Source organism: Giraffa tippelskirchi, chromosome 4 (assembly GCF_054371585.1).
Source record: "Giraffa tippelskirchi isolate mGirTip1 chromosome 4, T2T-mGirTip1v1.2.pri, whole genome shotgun sequence".
Lineage (NCBI taxonomy): Eukaryota > Metazoa > Chordata > Mammalia > Artiodactyla > Giraffidae > Giraffa > Giraffa tippelskirchi.
In genome coordinates, this window is record NC_137278.1 from 10,748,407 (window position 1) to 10,775,334 (window position 26,928).

Here is a 26,928-nt window from a genome sequence, read left to right on the forward strand (position 1 = left end):
GGAAGATCTTTCCTTTGAGGTGCTATTTGAATGATTCTTTTTATTTTGAACAGTTCTAAACTGCTTGGTTTTCCCTCATTTTCTTTTGGGGGGCCTTTTTTCTTACTCCTCCTCCTTCCTCGCATTGTGGCTGCTCTCTGCTGCTTACCTGTGTGTAAAGTATTGTGGCTGTAACTGTTAAAGTGTGTCTCTGCTATATTTAAGTAATCGTAGCATTTAGATACTGTAATTAATGTTTAAAATCATTTCATTATGCTCATGTAGTTTAATTTGTCCTTTCTTGGCTGACCTTCATAAAATCTAATTTTATGAGATTTTAATTTTAATATAGCCTCTGACTAGTATTAACTGGTCTCAGATGGAAGGAGACTTCCCTTCCACTTCTCTTTACACAGCAAACTGTACCCTTCCTTCTCCAGAGAACTATTGTGAGAATCGTTTTCCTTCTGTGAAGTCTTTTGATATGAGTGCTTTCAGAGGAACAAATATTTTAAAAATGTAAACATTTAGAGCTCTTTTTGAAAGGTGGAGTGACTCTTCAATTTTAGATTTATATTTTATAATTAATTTTAGTTAACCTTTTGATTTTGAAATAATTGTAGATTTATATGCATTTGTAAGAAATAATACCAAAAGATCCCATGTACCCTTTTTCCAGTTTTTTTTTTAATTATTTATATATTTGGCTGCACAATTTTTAGTTTGTGGCATGTGAACATGTGAGCTCTTAGTTGCAGCATGTGGGATCCAGTTCCCCGACCAGGGATCGAATCAGGGCCCCTGTACCGTACATTGGGAGCTCACAGTCCCAGCCCTTGGACCACCAGGGAAATCTCCCTTTATCCAGTTTTCCCTGATAGTAACGTCTTATAGAACAGATATCACAACCAAGATATTGACATTGATACACCCCATGATCTTGTTCATCATTCTCCAGTTTTACTTGTACTTATTTGTGTAGTTAGTTCTTTGCAGTCTTATTATATCGGTAGTCTCATGTATCCAATACCACATTTAAGACACAGTTCCGTCACCCCAAGGAGTCCACATGTTGTCCTTTTTATAACCATACCCATTTCCCTCCTGTTGCTCCTAATTCCTTGGCAGTCAACCAATTTGGTCTCCATTTCTGTAACTTTTTTAATTTCAAGAATGTCATATAAATGGAGTCATACAGTATGTAACATTGTGGGGTAGGGTTTTTTTTTTCCCCCCACTGAACATAATTCCCTTGAAATTTATCCAGATTGTCATGTGTCAATAGTTTGTTTCCTTCTATTTCTGAATAGTATTCCATTGTGTGAATGTACTTAACTAGTCACTGTTGAAGAACATCTGATTTATTTCCAGTTTTTGGCTCTCATGAATTAAGCTTCTGTGGACTTCTGTGTACAGGTTTTTATGTGATCATAAATTTTCATTGCCAAGAATGCAATTGCTGGATCATATTTGCTAAGTGCATGGTTTGTAATTTACTTAAAAAATTAGCAGATAAGGACCTTTTCCGTTTAAAATGATTGACTTTTACTTTGTGTGTGTGTGTGTGAAGAGCATGCGTTGACAGTTCCTTGCAAAGCTGTCTTCTAGAACCTGTTACCTGTGTAGTTGAGCAATTGAACTGAACTGAACGGAACCTGTGTAGCCAGGGAGTTTGCATTTTGGAATAGGCATTGTGAGAGGAAGGTGAAAGCTGACAGATCAAATCCCAGAGTCATCATAGAGTAGTTTCCTTTTCTGTGAAACAATACATGTATTTTGTTCAGTTGCTCAGTCATGTCCGACTCTTTACGATCCCATAGACTACAGTACGCCAGGCTTCCCTGTCCTTAACCATCTGCTGGAACTTGCTCAAACTCATGTCCATTGAGTTGGTGAAGCCATCCAACCATCTTGTCCTCTGTTGTTACCTTTTCCTCTTGCCTTCAATCTTTCCCAGCATCAGGGACTTTTCTAAGTCTGCCCTTTGCATCAAGTAGCCAAAGTGTTGAAGCTTCAGCTTCAGCATCAGTCCCTCCAATGAATATGCAGGATTGATTTCCTTTAGGATTGACTGGTTTGATCTCCTTGCAGTCCAAGGGACTCCTCTAAGAGTCTTGTTCAGCACCACAGTTCAAAAGCATCAGTTTTTTGCTGCTCAGCTTTCTTTATGATCCAGTTGTCACATCCATACATGACTACTGGAAAAACTATAGCTTTGACTATAGGGATGTTTGTCAGCAGAGTAATGTCTCTGCTTTTTAATACGCTGTGTAGGATTGTCATAGCTTTTCTTCCAAGGAGCAGGCATCTTTTAATTTCATGGCTGCAGTCACCATCTGCAGTGATTTTGGAGCCCAAGAAAATAAAGTCTCTCACTGTTCGCATTGTTTCCCCATCTGTTTGCCATGAAGTGATGGACCAGATGCCATGATCTTAGTTTTTTGAATATTGAGTTATTACATGTGTTAGTTCTTGTCTTTTTTGCATTTGGTCTTCAGCTTTAATGTTGTAATAAAAGGTTGCATTTTATTTTCTCTTCTTACAGCGGCTATGTGACTACGTTTGTGACCTCCTGTTGGAAGAGTCAAATGTCCAGCCAGTATCAACACCAGTAACAGTGTGTGGAGACATACATGGACAGGTAAAATTTCATGAGCAGAGTTTTAGCTTTTGTACCGTCTGTCCATAGTCCATGTGTGTTTCCACTTGTGCTGTAAAATATTAAAAAAAAAAGCAGCTAGTGGTTGGCTAGGATGCCTCAGTCTGCGTGACACTAATGATTCCTGGTTACTGTTAAACTGAATAAAAACAGTAGTCAAATTATTCATGGACTTTGTTGAAATCACACTTAGGAAGTGAGCTGAGTGAAGCATTGTTGTTGTGTGGACGGGAGGAGATGGAAAATAACGACAGACTGACTGCTCATGGTTACTATGGTTGATAGGGGATGCTGTGGTTTGGGGCACTAATTTTCAATCCATTCTACTCTTTGTTGTATTCATTCTGTTCACTTAATGTCATATTTTATTGAAAATTCATCATTTCCTTAGTGGGAATGAGACTAACAACTGATCAGAAAGATAAAACTACTGGTGCATGATTTCACAGCAATTCTGTACTAGAATGGAATGAGAAAGACAGTTCATTTTTTTTCATCTGCTTGGGTTTCGTTTGTTTTTAAGAGTTTCAGAGCATTGACAGGAGGGGTACACCTCATTTTTAGACTCTTACTGTCAGTGTTTAGCCTGGTTAGGAAACTGTATTTGTGGAGTTTTTTTCTTTTTTCCTGGGTAATGAAAGCTGAACAAAACACTCATAGCCTGCCTTATGCATGCAGGGGAGTTGTGGCTAATATACTATATTGTGACATAATATATAATTATAATAATAATATATTGTGAACAACATTGGATTTATGAATGCCAACATGACCTTAACTGACTGCCTAAAGGAGCAGAAAGGTGTGTGGATTGGTTTTGATCGAGTTGGGTTTTTCAGTCCGTTCTCTGGATGTTTGAGGTTATAGTAAATGACATCTGCATGTTATCAGCTTCTAAATAGAAACCATTATGTCATATTTGATCTGTTAAAATTCTAGTTCTCTAAAGTAAACCATTAGGAGTGTGTTTCTTGATTTCCATGTAACTTCTCTCCTAAAATATAATAAACATTTCTATTTTGCTAACATAAAGGATATTAATATAGGCAGTGCCTTTAACATATTTGTAAAAGTTGGAATAAACCAAGCAGTGTTTTCCTTTGATTATAATATTAAAATTGAAGGGTTACCTGTGTTTGGCTGCACTGCATAGGTTGTGGGATCTTAGTTCAAGACCAGAGATTAAATCTGTGCCCTCAGATTCAGCCAGCAGTGAAAGTACAGAGTCCTAACCACTGGACCACCAGAAAATTCCCCAAGGACTTTTCAGTATGTGAATTACAGTCATGATCAAAGGTCAGGAAAGTAGAGACAACTGCATACTGCTGAAATTAATTAATAAATTTACACTCTGTATTATATATACCTTCAGTCAAATGTACACCTCTTGCTTTCATTTATCTTGTGTTTTGAGATTAATAAAGTGCTTTCTCATAAATTCCATGTCAGTTTTTTTTTTTTTTTAAGTGGTCCATGAGATTGGATCATTTTGGGGAGAAGGACTGAGACTGAAAAATTGAGGAATTAGCACAAATTCACATAGTTACTAAGGGACAGAGCTGAGATTTGAAACTCATATAGATGCCCAATAGCCCATACTACTGCTGTTGTTATTTTTGCCTGCAGTTTGCTCACCCACCTGCTGTCACTTCCCTGAACGGTATTTGAACATGAGCCACATCAGTGACGGCTCAGAATCCTAACCACTAGGCCACCAGGAAACTCCCAGTCCATGTTAAGACTGCCATCAAACTGAACAGTGTTTCTCTTGTACTTGACCCTTTAAAACAATTGCTCATTGAAAGCATAGGACTTGAGAAGCAAATGTCTGTAGACTAAAGTCAAATGTAAGATGTGTCTTTTGGGACATGTACAGTTGTCTTCCCCTTGGGCCAGTTCTGGAATTGCAGGATTGGGTTATGACTATAAATAAACTCATAAAAAGTGTTGGCATACATACAGTGCCAGGAAGCATTGAAACAGTATAATCTAGTGAGGAGGTTGTAGAGTTCAGTGTCAAACAGAGTTTGGTTTAAGTCCTGCCTGGGTACATAATAGCTGTTTAAGAAGCCACTTCAGCTAGCTCTTCAGTTCTTTAGATATGTGGACCTTTGAGGGTCTGTAAGATGGCACAAAATCAACTGAGGGTAAAACTGCTGCTGCCTCCCTGATCAAGGGAGTGTCACCAAGCCTGTGCTGGTTGTTATTTATTCTTCACTGGCATGCATGCATTTACAGTAAAATAAAATGCCAGTATCATTTAAGAATGTCCTTGATGAACTAGTAATATTAATTAATAGTAACTCTTAACCATTGAGTAGATAACATCTTTTGAACAGTCCCTGTGATGAAGTAGGAAGTATGCATAAAGCACATCTACTGCATGTCAAAGAAAAATGATTTTCTCAAAAGAAGACTACTTGTGCAGTTTTGTATCTCCATCTGAAATAGCCTCTTTTTTTTCTCTTTTTAATGGAATGCTATTTTTACTTGAGAGAATGCATGACAAACTATGAGTATTTGGCAACTATTTTTCAAAAGTGAATGAAGTGAGCCAGTCACTTTAAGAGGAACAATTGATAGTATTTGTTGCTGATGACAGAATTTGAGTTTTCAAGATGGAATTCTAGAAAATTTGAATTCACCACCATGAAGCTCCTAGCTTCTGATACCTAAAAGACTTTCTGATGAGATGAGTGATAATATTAACAAATATTTTTTTTAATGATTATAAGGAAATACTATTTTTCATTTTCCAAATAACCAGAATGTATTACCCACTCAAAGTGTTAGACCAACCTATCTAACACAGTTTGAGAAGAGACCAGTTGTCCAGTTTTGATGTATTAGAAGAAAAATATGCACCATTATCTCTAAAGGTTATTAAAATTCTCCTCCCTTTTGTAACACATACCTGTATGAAGCTGGATTTTCTTTGTATACTTTAAACAGCATATCCCAAAGGATTGGCTGTTCAGTTCAGTTCAGTCGCTCAGTCGTGTCTGACTCTTTGTGACCCCATGAACCTCAGCACACCAGGCCTCCTTGTCCATCACCAACTCCTGGAGTCTACTCAAACTCACGTCCATCGAGTCGGTGATGCCATCCAACCATCTCATCCTCTGTCATCCCCTTCTCCTCCTGCCCTCAATCTTTCCCAGCATCAGGATCTTTTCAAATGAGTCAGCTCTTCTCATCAGGTGGCCAAAGTATTGGAGTTTCAGCTTCAACATCAGTCCTTCCAGTGAACACTCAGGACTGTTCTCGTTTAGGTTAGACTGGTTGGATCTCCTTGCAATCCAAAGGACTCTCAAAAGTCTTCTCCAACACCACAGTTCAAAAGCATCAATTCTTCGGCACTCAGCTTTCTTTATAGTCCAACTCTCACATCCATACGTGACTACTGGAAAAACTATACCCTTGACTAGACGGATCTTTGTTGTGTCTGCTTTTTAATATGCTGTCTAGGTTGGTCATAACTTTCCTTCCAAGGAGTAAGCGTCTTTTAATTTCATGGCTGCAGTCCCATCTGCAGTGATTTTGGAGCCCCCAAAAATAAAGTCAGCCACTGTTTCCACTGTTTCCCCAACTATTTGCTGTGAAGTGATGGAACTAGATGCTATGATCTTAGTTTTCTGAATGTTGAGCTTTAAGCCAACTTTTTCACTCTCCTCTTTCACTTTCATCATGAGGCTCTTTAGTTCTTTTTCACTTTCTGCCATAAGGGTGGTGTCATCTGCATATTTGAGGTTTAAGCATTAGCAAATGATCACTTTAAAATTCTAATATGGTTAATACTGATTCATATAGTGTAAAAACAAAAGCCTTTTTAAGACTATGCTTGGATCCTGAAACCAAAAAAATTAAAAACTACTGAGTTGGCCAACTATTTCTTTGCCTCTAATAATGGGGTAAAATCCACTTCTCAGGATTCATTTTGTTTTAAAATAAGAACACTTACAGAGTATGTGTGATATGAAAAACATACAATAGATGGTAGAAATTATTTGTGAAATAATGAGATGGGCTCCCAGTAATGTATGACAGTTACTTGTCTGCATATGTTTTTAGTAATTCTTTATTTTATATATATATATTTAATTTATTTTTTTATTGAAGGATAATTGCTTTACAGAATTTTGTTGTTTTCTGTCAAACCTCAACCTGAATCAGCCATAAGTGTACATATATCCCCTCCCTTTTGAACTTCCCTCCCATCTCCCTGACATCCCACCCCTTTAGGTTGATACAGAGCCCCTGCTTTTCTTAGCTGTACAGCAAATTCCCGTTGCCTATCTATTTTACATATGGTAATGTAAGTTTTCATGTTATTCTTCCCATATATTTCACCCTCTCCTCCCCTCTCCCCGAGTCCGCAAGTCTATTCTCTATGTCTGTTTCTGCACTCCTGCCCTGTTTAAGTAAATTCTTCAGCACCAGTTTTCTAGATTCCGTATATATGCATTAGAATACAATATTTATCTTTCTCTTTCTGAGTCACTTTAGTAACTCTTTATTATATTAAAGAATTTTGGAGAAAACTTTCAGTATGGAGTAGGAACTATGGGTCCCTGAAGCAGAATTTTTGGTCATCCATTAAATATATATAAAGTAAATGGAAACTTAAAAAGCTTTTATTCAACAACATGTTGCTGCAGACATTTGGATGTCTAAGGACACTCACTCTTCTACAATACTTGTAAAGAAGCAGCTATTTTATAAAACTTTTAAATGTTTCTTTTCAGACTTGTGTGTACATACTCAATATTTTACATAGTAAAATTGTATAGTTATATTATAGGTGTTATTTTGTGTTCTGTCCCACTTTGCTACATAGTTTCCATTATAATCATTATTTATGACTGTGTGAGGTCTGGGTCTTATTATTATTCCTCTATGTTGGTCATGAAGGTTGTTTTTTCTCTTATTAGAAATGGTGCTATGATGCATTTTCTTTATGTTACACACCTTTTTTTTTTTCCTCCCTTTAAGGATAAAGTCACAGAAGTGGAATCACTAGGCCAAAGTAACACACACACACGTGTGTGTGTATTACATATACACATATATACACTGAGTGTGTGTATAAATATATATATACTTATTTTTTCCTGCTTATATTGTGTGATTGTTTATATATAGATGATGTACACATACATACATATATGTGAGGTAGGAAGTGAGAAGTAATATTACTATGTAAATTTTACTTTCAAATGTAAACGACAGATGTGAAGGAAATTATTAATAGTAGTTGGTATAGTATAGTCAATACCTTTAATCCAAAATTCTTTTTCAGAAAAACTGTGATGTTTTCTTTAGGAAGTAGGATTAGGATAATCTAGTTGGCTGAAGTTATCAAGCACACATTTTTGTCAGTTAAATTTTCAGACAAACAGAGTATGATGAAATATACTTTTTTTTTTTTTAATATACTGATTATTGAGAAGACTCTGCACAGCTGTAGAGCCTAAGGGTGCACATCTCTGAAAGCAGAGTGTAAGAAGGTAGGTTGGTCTCTGTAGGACACTATGAAGTGTCATGTAAACTCATTCTTTGAAAGAAATTCTTATTCACTTGTTCCCTTAACTTTTGTCTCTTTAAAATAGATGCAGAATGTGGGACAAGATGATTGGGTTAGCTTATCGACAGTTAGGTAACTGATACATGATTTCAAATTCTCTAGTGATAGACGGGAAGATGTATGAAAGAAATTTGAGGGGGTTTGCCATGACATTGATGAGCTAGGAATGACTTTAGTGATAACCAAGAGCTTCATTTTAGTGCTTTTTTTTTTTAAGACTTGGAAGCTGTGTGCTTGGTAGTTTAGTTTGCACTTGATTTCTTTTTATGAATATACATATTTGAAGTCTTAATTCACTGCTTCTTTACACAATTTGGCCTCAGTTTCATTATTTTACTCCTTCACAGGAATTTGTAATCAGCATATATTGCCTTTCTTTTATAGTTTTATGACCTTTGTGAACTATTCAGAACTGGAGGTCAGGTTCCTGACACAAACTACATATTTATGGTATGTAAACGCTGGTGATATCAACTACTTACTTTATTTTATATTTTTTCAACTACTTATTTTAAATGGAGGAGATCTGTCATACTACATGTAGATTATATAATACTTTCATTGCCATGTGACAATCACTATTTAAATATGTGAAAAGGTGATTCAGTACTTTGCTACATTTTGCTGTGTCCTTTAGTTGAGAATAATTATTTTTGTAAACTGCTGTGCAGGTAGGACTGGGTTGTAGCCTTCAGTAATGGTTAGGCAAAAACAACAACAAAAAAATAGATTGGAACCTCAGGTTTAAAGCATAAATCTTCAATTTACTGTTATTTTGTCATTTTTTTTTGAGCATTCATTTTCATCTGTTATTAATCTGGATTGAAGAATGTACACATTTACACATTTGCTATTAAGGTAGATACTTGCTTTCTTTTTGGAATAAAATGTTCCTGTTTAATTTTTTTTGAGTCCTGTTATTTTCCTTCCTTCTGAAAATTTCTGGTTTACTTTCTTATTCTTTTAGCTGTTTTCCTGTGGTCTAATATTGGCCCAAGTAAACATAAATGGGAAGTGTAGATAGTATGTCATCACATGCAGTTGTTAAATACAAAGCTGAGTGTAGAACACTGTTACGCTATTTGCTCTGAAAAAAAAAAAACTAATTTCAAATTGACAGCTCTTTTGATACAGTTAAAAAGATTTTTGAAATTCATGTAAAGTTTTTTGATTCACACATGATTTTTTACAAACGCTTATTAATTTAGGTAATAGAGAATTGAAAAGATGGTGGTTTTATAGGGAAAATCCTTGAGAGAACTGCACAGCAGGTTGCTGTAAGCCTGCTGTAGCATAAGACTGGCACAAACAGTAGGAACAGCTTATTTACTTCCATTTCAATTTTTTGTTAAAACCCAATTTCCAAATGATTCAATGTGTGACTCTTCATTTTTGTTATTTTGTACTATGTCTCTGAGTTTGTGCACTTTGGTATAATTTTTTTAAAATATTGTTGCTATTATATTGTTTGTAACTGTAAATTTTTACTTTACAGGGTGATTTTGTAGACCGAGGTTACTATAGTTTGGAGACCTTCACTTACCTTCTTGCACTAAAGGCTAAATGGCCTGATCGTATTACACTTTTGCGAGGAAATCATGAGAGTAGACAGATAACACAGGTGTATGGATTTTATGGTAAGATTTTCTATTTCTCTGACTCTAAATATTGTCTTACCTTCCTCTTTGGGAAAAAAAACACCACATAAGTCATGCATGTGCTTTTAATAGTAAAATTAGAAAATACAGATAATCTTTTTCCACTCTTGTTTTTAACTCCTTTTTTTCCTTCAATCAGTTGAAAATCTGACTACGTAGAACCATTCTAATTTTTCTTTTTTTACTAAAGTATATAGTCGATTTACAGTATTAGTTTCAGATGTGCAACACAGTGATTCAATATTTTTATATATTATACTTCTTTTAAAGTTATTATAAAATATTAGCTATATTGCCTGTGTTGTACAGTATATCCTTGTTGCTTATTATTTTATACATAGTAGTCTGAGAGAACCCTTTTTAACTTTTTGGTGTATGTCTTTCTAGATCAGTGCCTCAAAACGTAGTCTTCAGTTTACCTCATTGGAATTATCTGGGGTGCTTGTTAAAATTGCAGACTGCTGGGGGCCACTGTAGACCTTTTGGGGTGGGGCCTTAGAATCTGCTGAAAAGGAATGTTTTGTACACTCAGTTTAAGAGCCTATTCTATATACATATGTATGTGTGTGTGTTTGTATACATATCTGTGTATGTATACATCACATCAAGCTAAAATGTGATCATACTTGGTTTTTTAATATTGTGACCAGCTTTTTCACTTCATTAATGTTGTTTTTATAGCTGCACTGTAAAACACTGTATGGATATACTGTAAATCTGTGTTCTTCCTCCAGAGAATACTAGGACCTCAGGGATTGCACTAGAACTCAAGTCATTAAAAGCAAAATAGCTACTTGTATAAAACTTTTATATGATTGAAAGTTTTTAGAAATGAGATTCGGAGCTCTTTGAAGGAGGTAGATAGAACTGTTGAGATATTAATATGAATTTTCTTTGAGCACAATTAAGGCAAATATTGAGAGATTTAAAATATTAATCTCATAACCATTTAGTTTTAGACTTGATATTTTTAATTATCTTCTGTTGTTGTAAAGATAAATTGAACTCTCTTACTGCTCATTTTGTCAGCCATTGCCAGTTGTTAAACTGAGAAATTTTGACAGTTTTTTGTTATTTATTTATTTATGGTCACCCTTTGTTTCTTGGGGGAACCTTAGTTCCCCAGTCAGGGATTGAATGCAGGCCACGGCAGGGAAAGCCTGGAATCCTAACTACTAGGCCACCAGGGGACTCTTGGAGAATTTGTTGCTTGTATAACTTTGTTAATAGAAATTGAAAAGTTAGATGGCTAATATTTATCTCCTTTCTACAAGTTACTTCTTATTTACATTCTCAAAATGCCAAATACCATTTGGAATAAAACTGATTGATGATTTTACAAAATAGTCCGTATTTTGGATAACATATTATATGATGTTAGCTCAGTGAAAGCAGCTGACTCTAGCTGTCCAAGATTACTATTATGCGTATACTTACACCCCAGAAATTGACCAGCATTATCACTGTAGGGCAAAAGGAATAAAAGGGGGAGAGGAAGGAGGACATGTTAATCAAGATGCCTTGACCGAAGAAAAGGACGGCAGCACAACATCTAGTACTGAGTGTTTTTGATCCCAAGCCATGCTCTAGTGCTCATCTGTGGTTTTGTTTAGTAAGAGGAAGCCCATCTGCTCCTCAGGAGGAAGATAGATTTAGTCATCATGGAACTTAACTTTGATTTTAAAGTAAAAATGTCCACATATAACTATTATATTGGGCCTTCAGTTCATACTGATAAACATGGTTGTAGTGAGCAGTTGTTACGAACCAAGTGCTTTGCTTATGTGTTAGGGTGGAAAATTGACAAGTCAGTTCCTACTGGTAAACTGTGCTCAGTGTTAGAGATGTCTCCTGAGACGTTTACATAAGGATCCTGCCTCACGTAGAGATACAGTGTAGAAAATTATGAGGGTTGACCGTACACCACGGTATCATTTGCAACTGTACTTAGGACAATAGTGATAACGTGTTTTTTTTCAAAATAAAGGAAGAAGCCAAAGAGCACAGCTTCCTTGGTATTAACTGAGAGAAGAGATTAATATACTCTATTAACTGTTGTAGATAGCAGAGAGAATGTTCAGCTGAGATTATGTAAGACCAAGTGATAACTACCCACATACTTACTGGAACTCAAGTGTGTAGTTGCACAATCTGCAGAAAATCTCAGAAGAGACAGCGTAGGCCTGAGAAATGCTGAAAAGGGGATTACCCATGTTCTTGTGATTAAGGGTCCTCTAATGTGTTTGGTTATCCTGCTAGCATAAAGTAGTCACATTAAATACATTACTGTGTTTGATGGAATTGCCCAGAAGGTTTTAAAAGTTTGTTTATTTATTTGACCACACCACGTGGCCTGTAGGACCCAGTTCTCTGAACCAGGGATCAAAACTGCACCCTTAGTAGTGAAAACAAGGAGTCCCAACCACCAGACCACCAGGGAACTACTCCCAGTATTAATGATAAGACAAAAACGTTTGCTCTGGGTTATGTGAAGTTAATATTTAGCTCTTCTTGATTATAGCATTTGACCAATAATTTCAGCTGCTCCTTAGGGGCACTTTTGGAATGAAAAGTAGGACCACTTTCCTAGACCAGTTAGCCACTAGTCTCCTGGCTCTACATGGAGGATCTACCAGGGCTAAATATGTGTCATAACTTGCCATCCTAGTTTAAGCACAAGTTCTGTTGTCCTAGTGTTAGATATATCCTTTATTTATTTTATTTCATTTATTTATTTTTTTTGGCCACACCTCACAGCTTGCAGGATCTTAGTTCCCCAGCCAGGGATTGAACCCAGGCCACGGCAGTGAAAGCGCTGAGTCCTAACCACTGGATCTCCAGGGAACTCCCTTGTATTCTTTATTTTTATCAGCATATTCAGAACTTCATTAATGAGAACTCTGTTTCTCTCATAGATGAGTGCCAAACCAAATATGGAAATGCTAATGCCTGGAGATACTGTACCAAAGTTTTTGACATGCTCACAGTAGCAGCTGTAAGTTTATGTAAATCTTTTAAAAAGCTTAAGTATTTTTCTGCCAGTAATACTTTGCATATGTTTATCTAATTGCCATCTCAATTATATTGATATCATTAGCACTCATTGATGAATTTAGGTATGACTGAGTTTATTGTTATATATTCAACTCTTTATTATCTTTTTTTGCTAGTTAATAGATGAGCAGATTTTGTGTGTTCATGGTGGTTTATCTCCTGATATCAAAACACTGGATCAAATTCGAACCATTGAACGGAATCAGGAAATTCCCCATAAAGGAGCATTTTGTGATCTGGTTTGGTCAGATCCTGAAGATGTGGATACTTGGGCAATCAGTCCCCGAGGAGCAGGTTGGCTTTTTGGCGCAAAGGTCACAAATGAGGTAAAGCCAACATTTTTGTAAAAGTGGTTTGTTGGTTGCTAATGGCATATGTAAAGAACTATGGTTGTTATAGATACCAAACTTCTAGTCTAGTTTACTCAAACTGTGGTGCCTGTGGATATCAGATTTCTTGTCTGGTTTATCATATGTCTTTCCTTAAGGTTAAATGAGATCATGTAATAAAAGCACATCCTTTAGCATCCACTGGTACTATGTGTAAAATAAATTTTCCTTTTCTTTTAAACAGTGCAAGTAATGAGATAACAAGGGTGAGATAGGCAACTTTTTAATATATATTTGTTAGTGTGTGTATATATATATTTTTAATTGAGATATAATTGACATATAACATTGTATTAGTTATGTATACAACATAATGATTTGATATGTGTGTTTATTGTGAATAGGCAGATTTTTTGAGGTTCAACTGTTTTCATTTAAAAATACACATACATACACAGGGTGAACTAATCCAGCATAGTGGAGTCAGAGAGCTAGATTTATCCTGTCTGATCCTTTGTTTCTTTCAGTTGCAAGAAAAGGATAATAAATCTCTTTCCAAATTTTTTAAGAGCCATACTGAAGCCTCAGTAAATGATCGATATTGATAGTAATATGTGTGTGTGCTCAGTCGTGTCCTACTCTTTGCAACCCAATGGACTGTAGCTTGCCAGGCTCCTCTGTCCATGGGACTTCCCAGACAAGGATACTGGAGTGGGCTGCCAGTTGTCCTCCAGGGCATCTTCCTGACCCCATGTCTCTTGTGTCTCCTGCATTGGCAGGCAGATTCTTTGCCACTAGCGCCACCTGGGGTGCAGACTGTTAGTGACATATTTATTATTAAACCATAGAAAACTTTGCTTCATATCTGATAGTACTTACAGAAGGCTTTTCTTTCAGAAACGTGTGACTAATTATGTGATCATTTCTATAACTCAGGCCAAAGTGGCTAACTTATGGAAATTAGTGGGGAATAACAGTAGAATGGGTTCTGTAATCATGAGAGCTTTAGTAGATACAGGATTTATACTTTATTTAAATGCTTATTTTCTTATATATGTAGGTTGATTTATTAAAAAAATGTGCTGGATACTTAACAGAACCTTTCTAAATTGCAGTTTGTTCATATCAACAACCTAAAACTCATCTGCAGAGCACATCAATTAGTGCATGAAGGCTATAAATTTATGTTTGATGAGAAGCTGGTAACAGTATGGTCTGCTCCTAATTACTGCTATCGTTGTGGAAATATTGCTTCAATCATGGTCTTCAAAGATGTAAATACAAGAGAACCAAAGTTATTCCGGGCAGTTCCAGATTCAGAACGTGTTATTCCTCCCAGAACGACGACGCCGTATTTCCTTTGAGGCCTTCACCCTATCCTGCTGACCCACTTTTCTGCCCTCTTCTTACCCCAACTTTTGTGTATTACCCTCTACAATATACTTTTTATTGAGCACTTTGCTGCTGAAATGCTGCCTCTTGCCTTTTTTTTTTAATTTTAAATTATCTAAATTTATTGTTTGTTATGGTGTCTATAGCAACGTTTTTCTATCAGTTTTCTCCCCCATCCCATCCCCGCCTTGGACTCATTTGAGAAGACTTGAGAAATGTCTTAATACTCACACTGCTGCATGTAGCTCTTGCTTATTTACCGGTCTGAGGGAAACAGAATGTGTTTCCTTTTTTAAAAAGCCAATTGATAGAACAGACTACACTGAAATACTCCTCCTTTTGTATTATTCAGTCTTTTGTTTTAGTTTGGTAAGTTCTAAGAAATTTCAGCAGCAAAGTTGTTATCCAGTGGGCACGATGGACTACAAATGACTCGAGTTATGTATACCATCCCAGCTGTAAACTTCATTGTCCTTTGTTGGATGATATTTTAAATGGATATAAAATAAATTGGTCTAAAGGGCTGCCCTTTGTTGTGTTTTTAAATTTTAGTTTTAAAACTGCTATAGCTTATGACTTTGTACATTAAGATAATTGTATTGATCTTTTTCCAGATTCCTTGTATTTTTTAATAAAGTAATCCTAAATAAAACTCAGATAGGTTAAAGTGTTAGAAATTTTAAACAGCATACGTTGTTAGCTTAAAATTATTCTTTTTTTTTTCCTAATCAGAGTTCTTGACCCTTTGGCTATTAAGTTTAAACTTCAACTGAAATTCAGTACTATTTATTTTAAAAAAAATCACTAAACTGTGCCTAAATAAATAACTGCCATATTAATGTTTTGGTTTATATCCTCTCCAGTAGTAGAAAAACATTTAATACTTGTAATGCTGATGTGTTCATTTGATACCAGTTGAATAGAATGTGATCAATCCAGTTTACAGTATATCATGAGTATCATTAAGTAAAATTTATGTACTTTTTAATGGGAATCAGTCTTTTCTTGCTGTAACACTTGACCTTAACTTTTAGAAAGTGTTCATTTTTTAACTGCAACTGGAAAGGTTGAAAAGTCAGGACTCTTGTATTTGTGGACTGTAATCTGAAGCAGATTTTTTAAAGTGTAGAAAAAAACCCAAATTGTCCTTTTTGTAAATGTCTGTGATACCATGTTTTGGCTTTGTGTAAGTAATTTGAATATCCAAAGGGTTGTGATGATCAGTTCTTGATATGCAACTGTCCGCTTCATAAGGACAAGTGTTCCAGTGTCTCTTGTGACTTTGGTCATAAATGATGCTAAAATTAACCATTTTGTGAAATAGTTGGTATCCATTTACTACTATAATTAATTTTTTGTCATTCCAGGAAATCTTTGTGAAGCCAGCCAATTAATAAAGCACTTTAGCATCTGTTCAGGTAGTTTTGAAAACCAACTTTTTCCCATTCAGGATAAGAACTTCCAGGTTACCTAGAAATGCAATAAAAATCTTTATAGTCTAAGCTTCTTGGCACATAATTTTTCATCAGGACTTTTCCTTTATTAAATGAGCACAATACTGTATTAATTCCCCCCCCCCCCCTTAACCACACAGCTCCTTGTATAGTTTTTAATTGTATAGCTGCAAGAAAGAAGTGACTAAGACATTTGCTGCAAACACTTGAACTGTTGGGTCAGTAGCTTTGTGTTACTGCCCTGACCCCAGTGTAATTCAGGGGGAAAGGTATTTTTTATCTTACAGGGATATTAGCTATGTATTATACTAATTGTGAAACACTGGAAATTAATGATGCAGACAACTTGGTGTGGTCTTGGAACAGCTCTCTGCAGTGTTTTTTTTTTTTTTCTGTTACCATAAATTGTATTTAAGTGCTTGCTCTCATCTGCTTTTAAGTTGTACCAATAAAATCAGTAACCCTCAGCCCTTCCTTCTCATTTGACACTCCTTAGCTTAGATTGATGTAGTTGTTTTAGGTATCCGTGTAATGTGACTTTTATTTTTAAGTCATGGTGTACTGCGTTTGTTTGTCACTAGTTGGGCATGTGCCAATATTTCTGTCCATTCCTTAACTGCCATCTCTGTTTTTCCTGATTTTTTCTCTTCAACTGAATAATGGCTTTTTGCATGAAAAAAAGTTTTTACTATTAGACATGTAAAGGGAAGAGAGAGTGAATGTATTGGACTTTGTAAGCCTAAAAGGAATATTTGGATCCCTCTGATAAAAAGGGCTATGTACTATTTAGAGTAATCATGTGGTGGAAAATACTTGCAAGTCACAGATTTGTAGGCAGGAGGCTTTGTTACTCCCTGTGTCTAGGCTGAATGTAAAATCCCTTATGTTGTATTAATGGGGGTAATAACTTTTTATTTGCCGATGATATACTTGGTTTCTAATAAAATATCCTAGGCTCTAGTGAGAACTGTCTACTTTTAATTGCCAATTACTCCCCTTTCCTCATTTTTCTGATATGCTCTTGGCTAGCTTTTTCTCGGTTAATGCTTTTTCCTGAAAAATCTCGCCATTTTAAATGTGTTTATTCGAGTGTGATCGTAAAAAGCCTGGATCAAGAGCACATCTCTAATATGCAACCTGCATCAGCTCCTACTCCATCTGGATGTCTAGAACTGTTGGACGATTTTGATGTCTTAAACCCTGGGTTTTGCTTTTGAAATAAGGTTTGAAATACTGTTCTTCGCATTAAGATTTGTGTGTTTTTGCTTTGTAAGCCCAGCATCAGGTTTTGGAAAATGCCTGTACTGTGAAAGCAAATCCGAACTCTCTCTGAGCCTCTTTCATTGTTAGAAATAGAATTGCTTCACATCAACCTCCAAAAAATTGTATATCTGGAGTGGAAGAGATTTAACAGCAAAAATCCAGATTTTTAAATGTACTTGTTTTCTAAATGCTAATGTTTGTAAAGCACCTTCAGTTCTTTGGATGAAAGGTGCTATATTCTCTCAGTGTAAATTAATAAAAAGATTATAGGAAGTTTGTCAAAAAGTTTTATCTAATGCAGTCTGTAGTATGTCCCACAAGAAGTTAGCATTTTATGTAACACAATTTTAAAAAATGCTTATTCCTTCACTTGGTTGCTTGACGAGTAAACGGAAGTGAAACTTTTCTTGTTCTGCATTTGACTCTGAGTGTCCCAGTTCTTTAAAGGCAACATTCATTGTTCTGTCCTGGATCCACTGCCAAGAACCCTGCTTCATGAGATCGTCACAACTCTTTCACTTGCGTAATTAAACTGTGGAGTCATGCTGATGAAATATACAATAGTAAAACACCGAACATAAGCATTTGGAAAGTCTCCTAGCATGAAACCAAACACAGTAGATGCTTGGGGGAGGCACCTGTTCTCCTCTTACTAGTTTTCCTGTTAATCACTTGGTGAATATGTGCCTTTTCCACCTTTGTGATAGTAAGTTTATGCTGGTTTGGATCATTCAAATGTTTTCTTAATTCAAAAATGCATGAAGTTTATGAAATTTTTTTTGCATGTGTGTCAACAAAAATACTTATTATGTAAGTATATTCCACTCAGTCCTTGGGGAATCCACTGTTCTCTGCACTTTGTTTGCTCTTTTTTATATAAATGGAAATGGGTTATTAAAGACTGAATGCAGGCATTATGGAATCGTGGAAAGAATATAGGTTTTGGGATCAGTCTAGGTAAGAACCCCAGGTCTGCCAGGCAGTAAGAACAGCTAACCTGTATTGAGCACACTTAGCTGAATACTGTACATGCTCTATTTTGTGTCATCCTTAAAATGGCTCAATGACTATATTACCTCTTTGTTCATTTTTTCTTCAGATGTGGAAGCATTATAGGTAACTTGCCCAAGTTTGTGCAGGAGAGCTGGAACTTGAACCCCTTTAGGGCATCCTAGAGTAGTAGTACATCTTACACAATATTGGTTATTGTAGCTGTGTGACCCCCGAGCAAGTTGGATTCTAATCTTAGAAATTCTGTGTCTAAGAATATCATACAGAGTTGGTCTCAGGATTAAAAACAGCACTCAAAATACCCAATCCCTGACCCAAAGTTACAGTTTATTGAGAGCACACTTACATGCCATTTGCCCAAATTCATTGTAGTTAGGAAGTAAGAGTAATCCAAGGCAATATATAATTGCTGATATAGTGTAGTTTATATAAGTACAACAAATTTGGAGAAGGAAATGTTTGATTAGGATGGAGTAGTTGGGGAAGGCTTAAAAGAGGAAGTGTGAATTAAAAGAGGAACGTGTACCAGAATGATAGGCCATGCATTTCATATAGTAGAAGCACAGAAGCAGGGATTACTAGAACTTGGACATGATTTGGCAGAGAAGGCAATGGCACCCCACTCCAGTACTCTTGCCTGGAAAATCCCATGAACAGAGGAGCCTGGTAGGCTGCAGTCCATGGAGTCGCTAAGAGTCGGACACGACTGAGCAACTTCACTTTCACTTTCATGCATTGGAGAAGGAAATGGCAACCCACTCCAGTGTTCTTGCCTGGAGAGACCCAGGGACGGGGGAGCCTGGTGGGCTGCCGTCTATGTGCTTGCACAGAGTCGGACACGACTGATGCAACTTAGCAGCAGCAGCAGGACATGATTTGGAGATAGAATTGAGGGTATGTACTTCTTGGGAAAGCTTAAGAAATGAATAGCTGCAGCTCTAGTGACAATACTGTGTGCTACAGAAGCATTGGCCAGTTGTGAAAAACCTTGAAAACCAGGCAGGATAGTTTTAATTCATGTTTTAAGAAACACAGTGAATGACTTTGAAAATTAGTCTTCCTAGTAAGTTGATCCCACGAGGACTCCCATCTTCCCCAGTCTTTGACAAATTATTCTGGGGTTCTTTCCTTTTTCTGGCTTGGTAATAGTAAGGGTGGGTACTACTGGTTGGGAATTAGGTGACTGGTTCTGTAATTTTGGGATTATGTAAAATACTAATTTGGGGAACCAACATGTTCAATTGTTTTTCCTTGTCAATGCCATTTTAAAGGTTCTATTACAATTTACCATCATTTCACTGAAGGAAGTATGTAAAAAGAGCTGTCTCAGAATAAAGGACAGCCCTTTACACCAAATAAATTTGTGAAAAATTAGTATTATTTTTGCCATTTGTGGAGATCAGTAAGAGATTTGTCCCAAGCCTTTTGGTGTGTGTAAGCTGTTATATTATTGATGCACAAAAGCATGTTTCACTAAAACAGAAGTAGCTTAAGAGAAAGTTTTATGCCTCCTCTCAGCTCCAAATAGATTTCTGCTGCTGTTGCTGCTAAGTCGCTTCAGTCGTGTCCGACTCTGTGCGACCCCATAGACGGCAGCCCACCAGGCTCCCCCGTCCCTGAGATTCTCCAGGCAAGAACACTGGAGTGGGTTGTCATTTCCTTCCCCAAGGCATGAAAGTGAAAAGTGAAAGTGAAGTCGCTCAGTCGTGTCCTACTCTTAGCGACCCCATGGACTGCAACCTACCAGGCTCCTCCGTCCATGGGATTTTCCAGGCAAGAGTACTGGAGTGAGTCGCCAGTGCCTTCTCCAAATAGATTCTGAGGATCTACCAAACAAAAACTACAGAGGAATGCAGCAAGGTGGAAGGGGATTCCACCAAAAAGGAAGAATTTTGTTAATATGTTAATAAGTTATGTCTTATTTTGAAGGATGGCTTTGTTAAAGCAGGAAAGATGACTGACATTTCTTATGCTTATGTGCTGGTAGTCTTGCACGCTTAGGTCTGGCAACAATACTAAAAGTGCAAAGAAATTTATTTTAAAATCGACTAGCTGGAGCAGAGGTCACAGTTACCTTCAGCATCACAGGATGGTTAGCAACACATTCAGGAGTCAATTCTATATAGGCATTTGAAAACGGAGCCCATTGCTTTTGGTTTATGGCATGAATTCTGTTTGCAGGGTTGATTTTCCTTTCTTGGTAGTTTACTTTATAAACCTCTTGCTTTCTTGGAAGCCTGCACCCAAGCCTGTGATCTTTTTTGCAGAGTACTGAGCACCTAAACTACGCTTTATTTTTATAAGATTCTTACAGTTTTCTTGCTGGATTCTCTATGAAGCGCATCTGAGCTCTGATCATTACAGCATGATGTAGTCAGGGACCGGATATGAGGTGGTTCAAAATGAAGCTCAGTTTGGAGACTTCGCTCACTGTCGCACCTGCCAGAGGAGTTTGGGAAATTGCAGCGCTTGGCTGTTGGGTCTGGCGTGGCGCAGTGTTGGGGGGCGCCAGCAGGTGTGTGGGCTTCTGGAAGCTGAGCCAAAAGAACCTGCCCGCAGGTGTCTGGCCCCGGAGACGCAGTTTCTACTTTCGACCGCACGGTGGCGCTTAGATATCCCCGGCCTTGCTAGCAGTCTCTAAGGCACCTCCGCCGCCACCTGCAGTCTCAACCAAACTCTAGGTGGCGGGATGTGACGGCCCGAGAGCCCAATCGACCGTCAGGTTTTCGGCCACACTACAGCTCTAGCCAATGGGAGCCGAGGAGAGGCGCGGAGGAGGCGGGTCTCGCGGCAAGCCTGGCAGAGGCGCGAGGCCCTCCGCCCGCCTCTCCGCCTACTCCAACCCTCCGCCGCCTCAGCTTCCCGAGCGAGCCCTGCGGCCGCCGGAGCAGCTCCCGCGGCGGAGCAGGAGCCGGATGGTCAGAGGAGCCCGGCAGCCCCAGCAGCCGCGGAGTCGCCTGGCCCCCAGGTGGGGCGGGGGCTGGATGGAGGTCGGGCTTGGGGATGGGGCGGGGGCGCGGGAGCGGGCCCAGGGCAGCAGCTTGGGGCCGTGAGCCATTCGGGGGCGCCGAGACTGGTGGGGCTGGGGGTTCAGGCTGCGGGGAACTCGGGGGTCGCCTGGGGGGCGGCGGAGCGGGCTGGCCGGCGGTTGCACCCTCCCGGCCGGATGAGAGGGGTGTGTGAGGGAAGGGGCGCCGACGGGTGAGACTCGGGGCGCTGGGCCGGGAGGGGCAGAAACGCGCGCGCCCGGTGGAGGGGGCCGTGGAATGCGGGGGGCGCCGGGCCTGGAGGGGCGGGGCTCGGAGGGGCAGTGCACGGGCGGGAGGGGGTGGGCAAGGGGAAGCGAGGTGCTTGCGGGGTTGATGAGGCAGACAATGAGTAGGAGGTGGTGGGTGGTTTTGGGGAGATGGGCTGTGACGAATAAGGATGAGGATGGAGTGAGACCAGGAGACTGAGCAAGGTTTGGGCAAAGCAGATATTAGGGGTACGGTGAGTTCCGGGGTCGCTGGGTTTCGGGTTAACAGGGAAACAGAGCATAAGGCATTTTGTAAGGTCAGGTATGGGCTTAGCGAGTCTAGGGTTCTCGAGGGCGGTCCGTTGAGTTCTTGACTGGCACAGTAGGGCCCGCAGATGTGTTCTGGTATGTTACTTTTAGTTACCATCTTGTCTGTTTGGTCTGTAGACTGACTGGCACAGTGGAGAAACCACCCCGAAAACGGAAAAGCAGGTAAGGCAAAATGCCCTCCTAGTTTTTCTTCGTATTTTTCCATTTGCTTGGCTGCACCTGTGCTATACTGCATAGTTATACACTGTCACATGAAGTTTTTTATTTAGCTGCTTTTTTAATTGAGTGTAGCTGTCTGCAGGATCTCTCTTCTGAGGACTTCAAAGTATTACCTGTACACTTGTTTTTTGTATCTAAGATTATATGGCAAACAGATGTTGATAATTGAGAAGTCCTAGTTTTTTATGTTAGCCATAATTTCAACTTCTTCACCAGCTCTGTTTAAAAAGCTAAGCTTTATTGAACACCTACTGTGTGCCAGGTACGATGTGCAGGTGATTATTTGTATTATGTTCTGTAATCCTTGAAGCACCCCAAGGAAGTGTGTACAGTTAATCACTGTTTTACACAGGAGAGAACCGAGGTACAAAAGAAACTGAAGATCATGCATCTAATAAATGATAGAACCAGGATTTGAATCCTGGTAGTCTGACTCCAGAGCTGAAGCTTTTAACATTATAGTATAATGCCTCTAATAAATAAATAGTTGAAAATAGGTAACTTTTTTTTTTTAATTCATTGTACCTAGAGTGTAATAAACAGCTGAACCACAGGAAAATAGATACAAAAGTAGTCCGCAGCAAGTGCATTATTCCGTGCATGCATTCCATTCTGAGCACATTCCACCTGTCAGGTACTTTATAGCAATTCTGTGCAGTCATTTGAAGATTCCTTTTTCACAGATGTCGGCATTGGCCTAGAGAAAGTAAGTTACAGTAGTGAGGATGTGACCAGTAGCGCCACTGTAATAGTACTTGCTAAGTTATCCATGTTAATACCTGGGAAACCTTAACAGTAAGTAGATATGAAATGCTGATGGTGGAAGGTGTCAATAGCCAAAGTTCCTTTGTCACTCTTTAGGCCTGTACTGGGCAATATGATAGCCATGTATGGCGATGAACACTTAAAATATGGCTCGTATGACTGAGGAACTGAATTTTTAATATTATTAGTTGTAATTAATTTAAATTTAAAAATGGATACTTAATTATTGGAAAATGTTTATATCTGGAACAACTTGGGTATGTGAATCTGCTTTTTCATCTGTAAATTATGAAATCTAAATACAGATCAAATTTGTCCAATGAAAACTTAATGTCCAAGGTAAGGCATATGTTTTAAGTATTAAAAAACACACCAGATTTCAGATTAGTACAAAAAGAGCATGGCAAATTTCTCATTAATTTTTATGTTGATTACTTCATGAAACAATATTTTAGATATATTGGATTAAATGAACTATTACTCAAATTAATTTCAGGTTTTTTTTTTTACTTTTTCTAACATTACTGGGAATTTAAAGATCGCAAATATGGCTTACATTTACTTTCTTTTCAGTAGCCTTTATTTAACTCTTACTACCCCATTGCCAGACTCTTAGAGTAGCCTCCTGACTGGGTTCCCTGCCTTGAATCTGTAATTGATTCACATACTGTGCAAATTGATCTTGTAATTCTCAAGCTTAAGGTCCTTATGTGGTTCCCCTTGTTTACTGAACATAATTCAGACTTCTTAGTGTCATCATGAAAAGAGACTGCCCTCTATTATGATAAACCATAAAGGAAAAGAATATTTAAAAAATGACTGTGTGTATATATATATACATGTGTGTATGTATATATAATTTTAACTGAATCACTTTGCTATACAGCAGAAATTAACACAGCATTGTAAATCAACTATACTTCAGTTAAAAAAAAAAAAAGACTGCCTTTATTTCACTTCTCCCTGTCTTTCCAGCCACAGTTGAATTTTGTGGCCTTGGAAATTCTCCATAATGGAGCTACTAAACGTCTCGTATTAAATAACTTTCTGGTGAACCCTTCACAATGAATTAATTGCTGAATATAACTCTGTGTTCTGTTCACCATTTCCAGAACTTATGTTTAGGTTTTTGCACGATTCCTCTTTCTCTCTGGAATACTTTCTGCTTGCTCCTTGGCAAGCTCCCCCCTTTTAAGACTTCCCTCAAACATCGCATCTTCCATGTGGACTTTCTACCCTGTCCTTCACCCCCCTCTTCTCTGCTTAGTTGGTTCCTGTGATAGCTTGTAGATACACCCACGGGTAATGGTTTGGGCTGAATTTGAATCCTAGCTCTATCAAATACAAGTTTTGAGATGATATACAAGTTAATAAACCTCTCTGAACCCCGGCTTCTTCATTTGTATGATGGAAATAATAATAGTTCAACCCTGATAGGGTCATTAAGTGTTCAATATAGTGGCCGGCACATCGAAAGTATCCAATAAGTTTTAGGTTAAAAAGCACATTAAATGCCTTTTATTTCCCACCTCTTTTCTAAACATACATAGTAAAAGGGTTGAAAATAAAGATGTTAAGGCAAAGAAGACACGAGAGAAGAAGAATAAAATTAAATCAGTGGCAATGTTAGTATATAGACTAGAAAGTACTTCACAGTTCCCAAAGGTTGGTTCCATATTTAGCTCTCTGTTTCCTAGAACAAAGCTAAGGAAAAAATAAAGCTCAACTTCCAGATTCATGCAATCTGTAAAATCAAAAATATGTTCAGGGGAGGCACACTTGTTTTGACTTTTAGAGAAGAATTTCTCTCATTGATTTTTATAATGGGGACACTGGTTTTGTGGGGAAAGATCCCCAGTGATAAACATACTAGAGAGTTTTTTAAAGATTGTTTCTTATAGTGCTGCTCAGTCCAGGTTTAGGTGATACCAGTGAACATTCTGCAGAGAGCCAAAGCACCTAGGTCTAGGTGTACTGCTTGCTGATGGTTTGGCTTGGTTCAGAGATAAGGAGGGATGCATAAACTACCAGGACTCTTCTTCTTGTCAGCACCCAGAATGATTCCTGGCACCTAGAGAATGTTTGATTGAATTATGGAATGAAGGAATCCTTAAATAATTGGTTTCATGAATATTATTTCTTGTAACCAAGGTTTGGTAAGCATCAGGCAGCACAGAATTTTAAATTCTTATTCTCAGTCAGGAATCCTGAGGGCACACATTCTGTATATCTGAGGTCAGATCCTGATCAAGTCAGCATTTTGACCTGAATGGACTGCCAGTATATATCTCTAAAGAGATCCTGTGGGTAGGACCAAGATTTTTCTCAGAAAACAGTTCTGGGATTGCTCTAAAGGTAGAAAAAATAATGGCCAGACAAGCTCTAAAGATAGATTATAGAGAGAGGATATAATGGTTGTAGCCAGAAATTATTTATAGCTGTTTTTATGAGTTGTATGCTGTGGCCATAAAATCCTCAATATCAAATGATGGAACTTCCTGGTGAACATTTCAAGATGAGTTAATTGCTGAATGTAGCTTTAAGTATCCCTTTGAGTTGGCCTGCTGCTTTGAGTTGTGGACTATTACGCTGTATATCCTATCCCATTTTAGGAAACAGTTGCCAAGTGTGATTTTTATTTTAGGATAGTTCCTGTGAAGTCATTCTTTTTGATAGACATTAGTTAGTGGCTGAGTTATCTTTTGAGAACATTCCTAGTGGACTAAACTCTAAGACAGTTGAAGAAAAACTAAGATGACTTGAGATAAGCACCTCATAACCCACTGTTAACCATTTCTTTGTTCATTCTCCCTGCCCACCGCCCCCAACTAAAACTCTTGTTTCCTTGTTTTAGTTCATCTTTGTACCCCTAGTACTGAGAGGTGCTCAATAAAACATAGGGAACTGACAGATGAATTGGTGGTAAGAGGGAGTTAGTGCGGTTTGGGGCTTTGGTGGTCAAAATAATGTGATACTGTTTAATGCCCCTGAAAAACTGTACTAGGCTGAAAGGAGTTTTAAGATTAGGAAACAATCTCTGTCTGGTTTTGAAAAGTTCCGAAGGTTTCAATATGTCTGGTAATAAGTTTTGGATTATGAATTAGAGAATCCTTTCAGATCCTATTAGGAACAGGACCCATTTGTTTGGATAAGATTCACGTTGAAGGCAGTGGCACCCCACTCCAGTACTCTTGCCTGGAAAATACCATGGACTTAGGAGCCTGGTAGGCTACAGTCCATGGGGTTGCTAAGAGTCGGACATGACTGAGCAACTTCATTTTCACTTTTCATTTTCACGCATTGAAGAAGGAAATGGCAACCTACTCCAGTATTCTTGCCTGGAGAATCCCAGGGACGGGGGAGCCTGGTGGGCTGCCGTCTATGGGGTCTCACAGAGTCGGACATGACTGAAGCGACTTAGCAGCAGCAGCAGCAGCAGCAGCAGCAGCAGCAACATGTTGATTACAGCTTTCTTGTGTGATTCGGGTTTTGTGTGTATGTGTGATGTATTTAAAGCAAAAGGATCCATACATTTTGGTGGTGTATGTAATTTGTTTAAATTACATTTGAATTAAATTAAAAAAAAACAAGAAAACAAAACCTTTAAATACTTTCTAGTTCTGGGTACTAGGGATATAGACATGAATCTGACCCCTGGTGAGGAAAAGCTCATATCTTAGTGGGGGAGACAGACACATAAAAATGAGATGATGTAATTGACTTTGTATATATCCAAAGAGTTTATAGTAATTCTTCGTATTGGTAATGAGGGCAGTTTCTACAGACATTTCATCTAAGCTGTGAAGGTTTAGAGGATAAATTCTGGTGGTAGTGTGACTGTTGAAAATGACAGAGTCGAGCTGGGATGGAGGCTGACTGATGATGCAGTCTTCATTGTTGTTTAGTCACTCAGTCATGTTCGGCTCTTGTGACCCCATGGGCTGCAGCCCGCCAGGCTCCTCTGTCCATGGGATTTCCCAGGCAAGAATACTGGAG

General features: G+C 38.1%; 2 protein-coding genes and 1 long non-coding RNA gene across 18 annotated transcripts in view; 2 read left to right on the forward strand and 1 right to left on the reverse strand.

Moving 5' to 3' along the window:
- PPP6C (protein phosphatase 6 catalytic subunit) overlaps positions 1–17,073 on the forward strand; it is a 37,037-nt gene extending 19,964 nt beyond the window's left edge. The window contains exons 2-7 of one of the 3 annotated variants that reach the window (XM_081588591.1): positions 2,498–2,620; positions 8,607–8,672; positions 9,718–9,859; positions 12,796–12,875; positions 13,051–13,260; positions 14,379–17,073. In XM_081588591.1, coding sequence (XP_081444717.1) covers positions 2,498–2,620; positions 8,607–8,672; positions 9,718–9,859; positions 12,796–12,875; positions 13,051–13,260; positions 14,379–14,627 — 870 coding nt within the window. In that variant the 3' untranslated portion in view covers positions 14,628–17,073. The remainder of the gene's footprint in view (positions 1–2,497; positions 2,621–8,606; positions 8,673–9,717; positions 9,860–12,795; positions 12,876–13,050; positions 13,261–14,378) is intronic. The other 2 variants (XM_081588592.1, XM_081588593.1) reach the window with 2 other exon arrangements.
- Positions 918–5,642, reverse strand: LOC145545038 (uncharacterized). Its single transcript, XR_014081809.1, has 2 exons — positions 5,553–5,642; positions 918–2,690 (listed from the first exon to the last, which is right to left on the reverse strand). It is a non-coding gene; the product is annotated as an uncharacterized LOC145545038 (long non-coding RNA).
- Positions 17,074–21,184: 4,111 nt separating the features above from the next.
- SCAI (suppressor of cancer cell invasion) overlaps positions 21,185–26,928 on the forward strand; it is a 110,316-nt gene continuing 104,572 nt past the window's right edge. For 12 of the 14 annotated variants that reach the window (XR_014081823.1, XR_014081821.1, XR_014081822.1 and 9 more), the window contains exons 1-2: positions 21,185–21,351; positions 22,066–22,110. Coding sequence is in view for 2 of the 14 variants with exons in the window: in XM_081588621.1 (XP_081444747.1) it covers positions 21,299–21,351; positions 22,066–22,110 (98 nt within the window). In the remaining 12 variants the exon portion in view is untranslated. Of the gene's footprint in view, positions 21,352–21,796; positions 21,868–22,065; positions 22,111–26,928 lie in introns of those variants that run through there. The other 2 variants (XM_081588620.1, XM_081588623.1) reach the window with 2 other exon arrangements.